Below are 11,139 nucleotides of genomic sequence, written 5' to 3' on the forward strand. Positions count from 1 at the left end.
TTCTGGCTCGCCTGGACTCAACTTGAGTTTTATCCCTTTCAAGAGCTGGGCTTGGCCAGAGCAGATCAAAGACCCCTCTGTTGCATTCACCACAATGGCATGTCTGGCCGCAGTCCATCTTCCTGCCCGCTAATCACCGTGGGGAACTCCCTTCCCTGGGCAGGAGCGGGCCTGGGGAGTCCAGCCTGAGGCAAGCCTGGCCTCAGAGCTCCCCACCTGCCAGACACCCCTCATCCCCCCACTTGCTTCCACCTACAGCTTTCTCCTCCATGCCCAGCTCTCAGACTCTGGACCCCAAACTGTGCTCAGGCCCCATTGTTGAGTCGGCGCCATGCTTTGTGGCAGGCCTACCATAAACATTATTACATTGTATTTTTGTAACTTTGAGAAAATGGAAGGTGAGTCGCTGCCAACAGTTCTTGGGCAGTGAGTATTGTGAGCTGAACCCCACCTTCTACCTTTCAACATGGCTGTTCTTGCCCTTGGTTCCTACCTGCAGCCTTTGGCACACAAGCCACACAGCTAGGGAATGCTGGGACAATACTAGAACCCATGCTGGCTGGGCTACATGCCCAGAATCCCTGAACTTCTCAAAGCTAGGGAAAATGGGGTGTCTTGTCCTTCCTAAAGAGCAGTCAGAGGTCACCCCAAATCCCTCCCCTCAGCTGTTGTCTTCCTTGGTCTTAGAGAATTTAACAATTGTCTCAGAGTCTTTTCTCTCTATCTGAAACCTCTACCCTCTTAACCATTCTAGATGGTGGTCCTTTATTTCATAGTTTGCTCTCCTGACTCCTATGTCATTGGACTCCTTCCCTAGCACAAATGGTTTCTGCAGCTCTGGTTGACAGCTTCTATCAGTTCTGCAGTGAATCCTAAGGGTCGAGCCCACCATGTCTAAACAAACTTGAGCCCTACTCAGGATTAGTCCCATCATCCCTCCCCCCCCCATAGTCTTGAGAGGAGGGGACCAGGAGACTATAACCTCAGGAATGTGCAGCCGCTTCCTGGGCGTCTTCCCGCTGTCTGCGATTACAGGCTCATTGGCCGGGCCTGAGGGCTGACTTCTAACTCCTCTACCGCCCTGTCATTTTGCTGCTCAGGGCTGCGAGTTTGAAGCTGTCGGGGAACAATCGACTCCTTTGCTGGCCACTGCTTTGACCACCCATCCTACGTCAGTGATGTCAAGAACACAGGCTGACGTGGGGAGGGGCTGGCCTCGCCCCGATGACATACTGAAGAGGAGAAGGCTGGGCAAGGCTTCTTCTGCCCAGGGGTTGGGACTTCCCAAACAAGTATCCCAGAGAAAAGTGAGAGGAAGGCTGTTGGCTGCTGTCATCCCCATACTCCCCCCTCAGCTCCTTAGGAAGCTGTTGTGTCCTGAGTACCGCTTGTGTGGAACCCTGGTTGAGAATTGGCCTGGGCTCATCACCACTACACACAGAGGGCTGAGCCAAACATGTGACACATGTATTTAATAGGCATTCCGGGAGGAGACAGAGGAGCACTGGCTCTGGCTGGCTCCAGAGAAGGACAAGACAGCCTGGTGTGGAGGTGGCCAACACAGACCCCCATCGCTCGGCTGGAGGAAAGGGACAGGTGATGCTGAAGGGGCACTTGCAGATCCACTGACTGTGAACTTTGGAAGAGAGTGGGCTTTCGTTTTGTGTGTCTGGCACATAGAAGTACCAGGAGCAGCTTGGGGACTGTAGGGAGGTTGCCATAGGTCAGGGGATGGGTTTAGCCAGGAGGCCAGGATCTCTGGCAGCACAGGGGGCCTCTGTGAAGAGGATATGGGAGAAGGGCCCAGGCATCCAGTTAGGAGTGCGAGGAGGCTACTTGCGGTAGTGGCAAGGGAGACCGCAGGCTGGCCGCCTTAGTGCTTGTAACTTTTCCTGCTGGATGATGTGGTGGAAATGAACTTGACACTGGAGCCACTGCCCACTGGGCCTCGGCTGCTACAGGTGGTGAAACCAGATCCTCCCAGACCTGTACCCAGGCTGTGCCCACCACTGGTGGTGAAGGAGTAGCCACTGTTCCCACCAAGACCCAGGCTTCCACCTCCAATATTGTTGCTAGCACCATAGCCACTGGAAACTGTTGAAGTGACCACAGCTGTGGAGAAGAGGGGACAGAATCAGAACTGCAGGCAGGAGAGAAGGCACCCGATGTCAGAGCCTGTGCTATGGAGTGTCTGTGGCCGAGATGGGTGGTCTCACAGACATCCCCTGCTTGCTCTGTGAGATGCTGCCTTAGACCTCCACCTCCGCTGTTCTGAGCTGTCTTCTTTCTCCAGGCTCTCTACTGCACAGTGCTTCTCTTTAGGCGTCTCCAGGAAGGCGCTCCCCTCTCCCCTCTGCTCTACCACCGCTGTTGCTGTCTTTGGATTTGACTCTGGCATGTTCTTTCTTCTGGAAGCTCATAGGAATACACATGTTCCTCCCCTGGTGTCCCCCTGGTGTGGCACTCTAAACGCAGATGGTGGCTGTCTTGTAAAGCCCAGGGCTTTCCTGCAGCAACGCTCTGTAGAGCCGAGACCAGCAGCTGGCTCTTTGGACTTCTCAGAGGTGGCAGGACTGCCTCACTGTCCTGGTTTGGCACTAGTGTAAAGGATTCTCTCCAAAGGACTCAGGCAAAACTCCTGTCCACGTCAGGTGCTCATCTCTGAGCTCTTGAAACTAGACTTGTAGCCCCATGGAATTCTGGGAGGTGGGAGATATGGCTGGGCTTTTGCGCTTCCTGTAGAACAAGTTCAGGAACCACCCCACCTGGGCAGTGGTTTGCACTCTCGCTCCAGAGGGAAGAACCATGAGCCCAAAAACTCACATCTACCTTGGGAACTAGAGGCAGGAGGATCAGGAATTTGAGGCCAGTTTGTGTTCCATGAAATCTGTCTCAGAAAACAAAAAAATCCCTCTAGTGCTATCCCAGGCTCACACAGGTGACTCAGGTTAAGCTCAATGGGAGACACAAAACACAAAGACATGTGGCGTCGGGTATGAGGACCCGTAGACAGGGTGGGGATATGTGAACAAGGTCAGAATACACCAAGACTCCAGGTCTAACTCCCAATACTACAGTAAATAAGTAAATAGCACAAGCTCCCCTAATCCACTATGATTTTGTCTTCAACTTGAGCCCTCTGACTATCAGAGTGAACTCTGCCTGAGGGCTCTAACAGCTGCCTTGTATTGGCCCCTTCTCCTGACCACATGAGCGCCAAGCCAAAGGTGTGTACTCACAGATGTTCACTGGGGAAACTCCCTCTCCGCTCAGCCTGGTTGGGAGGAGAGGAGGAAAGGTTACAAACGCACTGTCCAGGCTCTCACCTGGCAGGTATTTTCAATACAAATTTTGTGATTGTTTTAAGTGCACTGAAAACCCCTTTATTTTTATTATTGCAGAAAGTCATGCCAGTTGAAACTCTAAAAACAACAAAGTACTAAAAACAGTAAAGGATCCCCAGGTGTGGAGGTGTGGAGCCTGGAACCTCAGAGGCAAAGCTTGGTGTTAAACTGCGTCTACCCATTCCCTCCTTCCCCACCACCCCGAGGAAGTGAAAACCAATCAGATTAGAGTCCATCAAAAAGGCCGGATGGCCCCTATAACCAGATTTTCCTCTCAGTAAGGGAGTATTGTCATGCTATTCCAGGTGTGGAAAGGTATCCAAAGTCAGGCTATTACTGTCTCAGCAACTGGCCTTTGTTCCTAAATGCTCGCTCTACTGAGAGTCTGTCACGCTCACCGTGCCATTTGCGTCTCCCATCAGCCCTATTAGGTAGCTGTTATTACATCCATTTTACAGCGAGAAATTGAAGATCAGAGAGGCTACTTGCTCATGGTCACGAGGTTTGAAACAGGGTACATCTGCCTCCAAAGCCCATCCCTTTGACCACTAAATTGAAGGAGAGCAAGGTTTTTATTTTTTAATTAAAGTAAAGCTTTTTAAGGTGTGTAGCGAGACGGCCTGTGGTTAAGAGCTCTTGTTCTTATGGAGGGCCCAGGTTACCACGACCCACATGGTAGCTCACAATCATTAGTAACTCCAGCTCCAGGGAGATCTGGACCAGGCGTGCTCTCAGTACACAAGCAGGCAAAATACCCACACAATAAAATAAATAAATAAATCTTTAAATAACTATTTTTTTAAAAAATTATATGTCTTTTCCTTTAACAGAAAGTGATTGCTTAGACCTGCTCAGGCCTTGCATTTCTGTGGGCGCATGGCACCTGGGGTGGCGTAGCAGCCTGAGAAGAGACTGTGCCCTCACTCACTGCTGCAGCTCAGGCTGCCCGGTAAGCTCTGTTTGCTCTGAGAACAGACCTGCACTCCTCGCCCTCCAGCAGCTTCCTGTAGGTGGCGATCTCCACGTCCAGGGCCAGCTTGACGTTCATGAGCTCCTGGTACTCGCGCAGCAGCCGGGCCATGTCCTGCTTGGCCTTCTGCAGGGCATCTTCAAGGTCCACCAGCTTGACCCGAGCATCCTTGAGGGCTAGCTCTCCACGTTGCTCAGCGTCAGAGATAGCAGTCTGCAGACTGGCACACTGAAAAGAAAGGAGGTGTCGCTGTGATCCATGAGAGGAGCCTTTGGAGGTGGTGGGATAACACAGAAGAAATGGGAACTCCTGGTCTGACTGAATTGTACCTGCTTCTTGACGCCATCGATCTCAGATCTCAGCCTCTGGATCATCCGGTTCATCTCTGCGATCTCTTGCTTGGTGTTTCTCAGGTCGTCGCCATGGCGGCCAGCTGTCAACTGCAGCTCCTCATACTGGTAAGAGCAGACGTGGGCAGTCTAGTCAAACGCCTGTGTGCCCAGCAGGCCACGCACTCTCTAATCACTCGCCCCTTCCCCTCATTCATCTTCCCAGGTGGTTTTCCTTGGCCCCTCTGCTCCCTGGGGAGGCAGCAGACTCCGGGAGTGGCATACAAACACAAGCTGACCCCCGTTTCCAGACGCTTATACTATTGCTCAGTTTGTATCCAAAAGATAAGTAGTAAATGAGCAGGGTCCTTCAGAGTGCCCCAAAGGAGTCCGACTTAGGTTTGAAGGTGTGTGTGGTTGGGTGGGAGGGCAGAAGGGAAGCGTCTGCAGGAAATACGCTATCATCTGCAGGATGAGAAGAGGGGCCTATGTGGACAGCTCAGAGAGAGAACATTCTAGACTGGAAAAGGGGACGTAGGAGATTACCCTGTGGCAGGGTGAATGATGGCAAGTTTGCTGGCTGTCGCTGTGGGAGAGGAGTTCTTGGTCTGGCTTGTATCAGGATCAGCTAAGCCCATGAACTTAGGTAACCTTGCAGACAGCAGTGTGGGGACCAGGGAGGAAAGGCAGGAAACTACACGGCGCAAAGGCTACAGGAGGCCCAGTGCTGACCCAGCAGAAACCTTGGTCTTGGTGCTCGTGTTAGCTGTGTCTGGGACGTGCTCGTTTAGGAGGGATAGCTTTGTCCTGCCTGCTCCTGCCCGCTCCAGACCAGTGCCTGTCTGAGTCAAGATCCATTCTGTCTGGAAAGTGCTGAACAGCCCAGCTTCCCCTGCGGCCAGATACTCAGGACTGGAAGGAACAACAGCCAACAGGGAGAGGTCTCCAATTTCACTTCCAGTTGGAGTTAAGTCCTCCCTATCTTCTGCTCACTGCTAAGGAGATGCACCGTGGACCCTGGCATCAGACGACTCCTTGCCTGCTTCACTACCTACCAGAAGGACCTAGTGCAGGGCTCAGGGCAGGACGGGGTGGGAGGGATGTCACAGAGTGGCAAGCAGATGCCCCTGTGAGGGACCTGGGTTTGGCAAGGGGATGCCTCAGGGTCTGCTACACTGTTTAGGACAAAGCTGTTCACCCAGGCTTTCAGCTGGAGCTCTCTAAGGTCATTCCAGCCTCCCTCTCTCAAATACGAGTCTCCCACTCATATTCATGTCCTTGCCTTCTAGCCTCTCACTCAGCCTTAAAATCCTCTTGTTCTTTCACTGTCGCTCACCCTTCCTGCTGGGCTGCTGAGCCAGATCTTGCTGGAAGTGCTCTGGTGACGCTCTTCCCCTTCCATGGTGCCCACCCACTTTCTGGCCTTCCCGACTTTGGGCTCTCTGATTGCACCTTCTATATTTATATCGAAAGCCCCGTTGGCAGAGTGGAGGACCTCAGAGCTTATAGGAAGGATTCATGGGCCCTTTAGGACTGTTATACATAATTCTTGGTTATTTTGGAATCTCATCCAGGCCACTCTATCGAGAGAAATGTGGGGACCATGCATGTCCTTTTGAGCACCCAACACCAACTGGGCACACACACTTAGCATGTGGTTAGAGGTCTGTAAGGACTTTAAGCTAGGTTTTCCTAGTACCAGGGCTGCACTTGCGCAGTGAAGAAATGAGAGAGGCGATGAGGTACAGCCTCAGAACACTCACCCGAACGTTATCAACTCACCTTGGTCTGGTACCAGGACTCAGCCTCTGCCCTGCTGCGGTTGGCAATGTCCTCATACTGGGCCTTCACTTCGGCGATGATGCTGTCCAGGTCCAGGCTGCGGTTATTGTCCATGGAGAGAACCACAGAGGTATCGCTCACCTGGTTCTGCATCTGAGACAGCTCCTACAGGGCATCAACTCAGTGTCACCACAGGCAAGAGGAAGGGATCTTGAAGTGACTAACTATTTAGGCTAGGAGTCCCTTCTCTGGCTTCCCTGGTGGAAATCCTTCCCTTCCCAGACTCCTAGTTGGGCCATCGTGCCAGGGATCCCAGTCCTGGCCCTGGAAATTTCTAGACAACTGATCAGTGTGGTGGAGCCATTCTCTCTACATTGCCTCTCAAGACGTCTAACAATGCTTTCTATTTATGCATTCAGTGGCCCCCCAGCTTCACAGAGGCATTCTGCAGGGTCAGGTGGTCCTGCCACCATACCTCTGCACGGTGATTTCATCACTTCCTTCCTCCGTCTCTCCATAGACCCAGGTATCTGCCTTCCACATGGCAGAGATCCAAATGAGGTGTCTTTAGAGCCCTAGAAGCCTTCTGGCCAGTCAGTTGAGCTACAGCAGAGGGAAGGGAGCAGGTGCAGAGCCTGGAACCTGGGAACCAGCATCCCTCCTAGCTAGGGCTGTTCTGACATTTGTGGGGAGAGAGGCCTCAGAGTTGAAACTGTTTCAGATGCCAAAGTTCCAGCATTCCTCTCTGGCACCATGCTGACTGGACTCACTAAGGGAATGACACCTGAGGCTTCATTTCCTCTCTAGGCTCTGGTACCAGGAGCCACAGAAACACCTGCAGACGCTTACGGCCTCATAGATCATCCGGTAGAAGTTGATCTGGTCGGTCAGAGAGTCAACCTTAGCCTCCAGCTCCACCTTGTTCATGTAGGCTCCATCCACATCCTGAAATGACCCCAGATCCAAACAGCAAGTCAAAAGAAGCTGAGCAGAATCAAGCCTGGATTTCAGGGGTTGGGATAGAAGTTCACTGAGACTGGGGTTTAAGCTTCCTGGGCTAACAGAGACCTGAGCAGAAGTAGTGGGGGCCTTCAATACAGGGGTGTATTCTGGGAGGTTTGCATTCATCACATAATCTCATTGATGTGATATTTCTTGGATGAGTTCAGGACTAGACTCTCTCATACCCCAAGATTTAATGCTAAGTCTCATGTCTTTTTGTATTGTCTACCTTCCTCCTCCTCTTAGAAGTTCCTTCTCTCCACCACTCAGTGCTGGATCTTGACCAAAGGGAATGCTGGATAAGCCCTGATCCTACTCTGGATGTCCAGCCCTCCTTTCTTTGAGGCATGTTATCACCATGTAGCCTAGGCTGGCTTCAGACACAGCTCTCCTGTTTCTGAGTGCCGGGAGGACAGGCTCAGACCTCAGTCTCATTTAAGAGATGTCCCTACTCACCTTCTTCAGGCCCACAAACTCATTCTCAGCAGCGGCGCGCTTGTTAATTTCATCTTCATACCTGCAAGGACGAGGTGAGGGCAAGGGGGTGTGAGATTGAGCAAGGTTTAGCTTCTCCCGCTGTGTTGGCAAGACTTAAAGACCTCCTTTCCTTTCCAGCTCTTCGGTGCCCTGCACATGACTGTGGATGATTCATTAACCTCTACTTCTTCCTCTATAAAAGGTAGACCATTTCTTCTTCCAGTTAAAAGAAACCTTTATAAGATTAGAAGGTGAGCATAGACTTATGAGAATAGAATCATGAGCTTAGGCAATTCCATTATGGACACATAGTCCTAATCACCAAAAATCTATGCTGCCTCAGTAGTGCCCACCGGACCTGCAAAGAAAACTTTATTTGTTCAGGACAGTCTTTCAGGAACATTTTGAAATATTTTCAGTGTGTGTTGTGATCAAGCTAGCTAACAGACTTGCTAGGACCATGGTTTTGCACTGTAGCCCATACAATAAACAGTGTTCACCTCCACAAGGAAGATCAGAACCCCTCCTTCTGCCTTGCTACCTTCCTTCACTCGCCCTTTTGGGAAATTTGAGCCATCTCAGCCACCCCCCTCCTCCCCGGGCTCACATCCAATAGATATAAGCAGCAGGCTGCAGGTGCAGCAACATTGTTGCCCAGAATGAGCGACCCTGTTTGTTTTGTCTGATGACGCTGGTGCTCATTTCGGCAGGTAGACAGATAAGAATGGGCCCTTTGTGTTTGTTAGCAGCTAGGCAGAGACAGAGGTCCCTTGCTACCCTGCATGTACCATCTTTGTTGTCTGCACTCTGGGTTGCACACCCAAGCCTCCTAGCTCATGTGGCATTCACTCCCTTTGCACCTCTCTGGACCTTGGAGAAACAGCCCCGGGGATGGTTGTGTGGAGTCGGGAGCCCGTCTCCTATTCACCTGACTTTGAAGTCTTCGACGACCTCCTGCATGCTCCTCAGCTCAGCATCCAGCCTGCCTCTTTCTGCAGTGACGCCATCCAGCTGCCGGCGGAGGTCATTGAGGTAGGCGTCGAAGAAGGGCTCCAGGTTCTGTCTGACAGTCCTGGAGCCCTGCTCCTGCAGGAGGTTCCACTTGGTCTCCAGGACCTTGTTCTGCTGTTCCAGGAAGCGCACCTACAAAGGAGCAGAGAGAACGAGCCTCACGTGAGAAGCTAGGGAGGCAGAACCGTGAGCTCTTGTTAACAGTGTAGGCAAGCCCCTTCTACCCCACGCTCAGCCAGAAGTGACACAATTGATAATTCCACTCCCAAATGAGGAAGCCCATGGAGGCAAGGACTCTAAGATTTCAATGGACTGGACACGGAGGAGAACATAACCTCTATGGTGGGAGCCATGGAGTCTGGGTTGAGTTTCTCAGTGCTTCTCTGGGTCAGGGTAGCTGGCACAGTGAAAGCCCTCTTTCTGGAAGAGGACTCCCAGAGAGGACCTGGTGGGGTGGGGCATCTCTACAAGGTCCTGTGGGCCAGCTGGCCTGGCTTGAAAATGTCTCTGTCCATGGCCCAGGGCTGGTACTGGTTGGTGAATGTTCTCCCGGGGAACCTGTATTGCTGTTGTCTCCTGAGCTGAGCTTTCCCATCTAGCCATTCCTGCACTGGGAGTGTGAGGGTGGGCACAGGCCCTACCTTGTCGATGAAGGAGGCAAACTTATTGTTGAGGGTCTTGATCTGTTCGCGCTCTTCTTTCCGCACCCTTTGGATCGTGGGGTCGATTTGCAGGTTGAGGGGAGTCAGGAGGCTCTGGTTGACGGTGACTTCTTGAATGCCTCCAGAGGGACAGACAGGGAAGCCAGAGCCACCGAAGCCCCCTCCAATGCCACCACCATAGCCCCCTCCAATGCCACCACCATAACCAAAGCCACTGCTGACCCCATACCCACTGCTTACCCTGCCACCAAAGCCACTCCGAAAGCCACTACCAGCACACCCACCAATGGAGACTCGCTTGGTCCCCCCAAGGTTGTAGAGGCTGCGGCTTCCAAAGCCCGCACCAGCACCAGCACCACTGATCCTGCCCAGTCCCCCACTGTGTCCTGAGGAGCGGGCCACAGAGACAGAGCTGAAGCGGGTGCGGCCAGCAGTTGGGGTGGTGGCAGAGGCTGTGCTGAAGCCCCTGCGGCTGCCACTGGAGTGGAAGGTGACGGTGGACAGCCGAGACATGGCGGGTGAAGCAGGCAGGTGGCAGGAGCTCTCGAGGTAGATTCTTGAAGGGGATGGAGAAGCTAGGCAGCTAAGGAAGGGCAAGCCCTTGGGTTTTTATAGGCCCCCACAGAGGGCGGGGCTTGATTAATGAAGGGGGCCATGCTGATGGCATCCCCTAGGCATCTGCCAACCCTGAGCTCACCCTGAGTACCCCTGCAGGAAATGGCATTTAAAAAAAAAAAGCACTGGTTGGTTTGCTGCCTCCCCTCCCCCACGTGGAAACTTCTTTCTAGTTGTAACTTGATCAGCAGACGGGTGAGAAGCGACTTAATTGCCTCAGTCATGTCCTAATCATGCATCTCCTAATGGACGCAAAAACACTGCCTCATTTCTGAACAGCTTTTTTAGGCCTGGGACCAACTCCCTTCAGTCCAAACATCTTGTGTCAACACAACCACTGCAACAGTGTTTCCTATTCTTGGTATGTGTCTCTGTCCTAGCATTCCCTCAGCAGCTGCGGGCTGCCTTCCCCAACCCCATCAGGCTGGTCCTTCAGGTCGGCGTTCATCTCCCACAGCCTTCCACACAGCGTTGACTACCCTTTAATTTTGCTCAAAACCATCTGCTTGCTGGACATCATATGCAACTTCCTGGATCATGTATGTTGGTATGCACTTGTGTGTATGTCATGTTTATGCCAATATTTGACATTCAAGGCCGTTTACAATTCTGTCTTCTGTGGACAGAGTGGGAGCAGGAAGACTTGGGTTTGAATCCTAGCCCCTCCAGTGCCCATCCACGGCACCTTGGGCTCATCATAAAACTTTCTGAACTTCAGGGTGTGTCTGCAAAATGGAGTTTATGGAGAGTCTTCACGTATGAAAACCCGTTCACAGTGCCTCTAGTGTGAGTGCAGACTACATGTCCACTCTGTCTCCTGCAGAGACTGGCACTCATGAACGCTGGCCACATGCCTGCCTTAGAACGGCTCCTGTGAGGATCCAGAAGTAACACAGCACACTTTCTTGATCCTTAGCAATAAGTTCATGGTCCTGCTGGGGAGAGAA

At 52.2% G+C, this 11,139-nt stretch overlaps 1 protein-coding gene across 1 annotated transcript; it reads right to left on the bottom strand.

Annotated features, from left to right (window-relative positions):
* Positions 1–1,873: 1,873 nt before the first annotated feature.
* Positions 1,874–10,090, bottom strand: LOC119822449 (keratin, type II cytoskeletal 75). The gene is made up of 9 exons (XM_038341772.1): positions 9,557–10,090; positions 8,833–9,047; positions 7,884–7,944; positions 7,275–7,370; positions 6,426–6,590; positions 4,644–4,769; positions 4,322–4,542; positions 3,240–3,274; positions 1,874–2,112 (listed from the first exon to the last, which is right to left on the bottom strand). The coding sequence occupies exons 1-9, from the start codon at positions 10,088–10,090 to the stop codon at positions 1,874–1,876; spliced, it is 1,692 nt and encodes a 563-aa protein (XP_038197700.1).
* Between the last annotated feature and the right edge of the window lie 1,049 nt (positions 10,091–11,139).

The sequence above is a fragment of the Arvicola amphibius genome, chromosome 9 (genome assembly GCF_903992535.2).
Source record: "Arvicola amphibius chromosome 9, mArvAmp1.2, whole genome shotgun sequence".
In the NCBI taxonomy this organism is placed as follows: Eukaryota; Metazoa; Chordata; class Mammalia; order Rodentia; family Cricetidae; genus Arvicola; species Arvicola amphibius.

What these genes read in the sequence shown, in the direction of transcription:
- LOC119822449 (XM_038341772.1), bottom strand. Translation starts at nt 10,090, where the DNA reads ATGTCTCGGCTGTCCACCGTCACCTTCCACTCCAGTGGCAGCCGCAGG. An exon ending in TTGCCTCCTTCATCGACAAG is followed by an intron (nt 9,048 to 9,556) that starts GTAGGGCCTGTG and finishes GCTCCTTTGTAG; the next exon opens with GTGCGCTTCCTGGAACAGCA. An exon ending in AGTCCTGGTACCAGACCAAG is followed by an intron (nt 4,770 to 6,425) that starts GTGAGTTGATAA and finishes TGCTCTTACCAG; the next exon opens with TATGAGGAGCTGCAGTTGAC.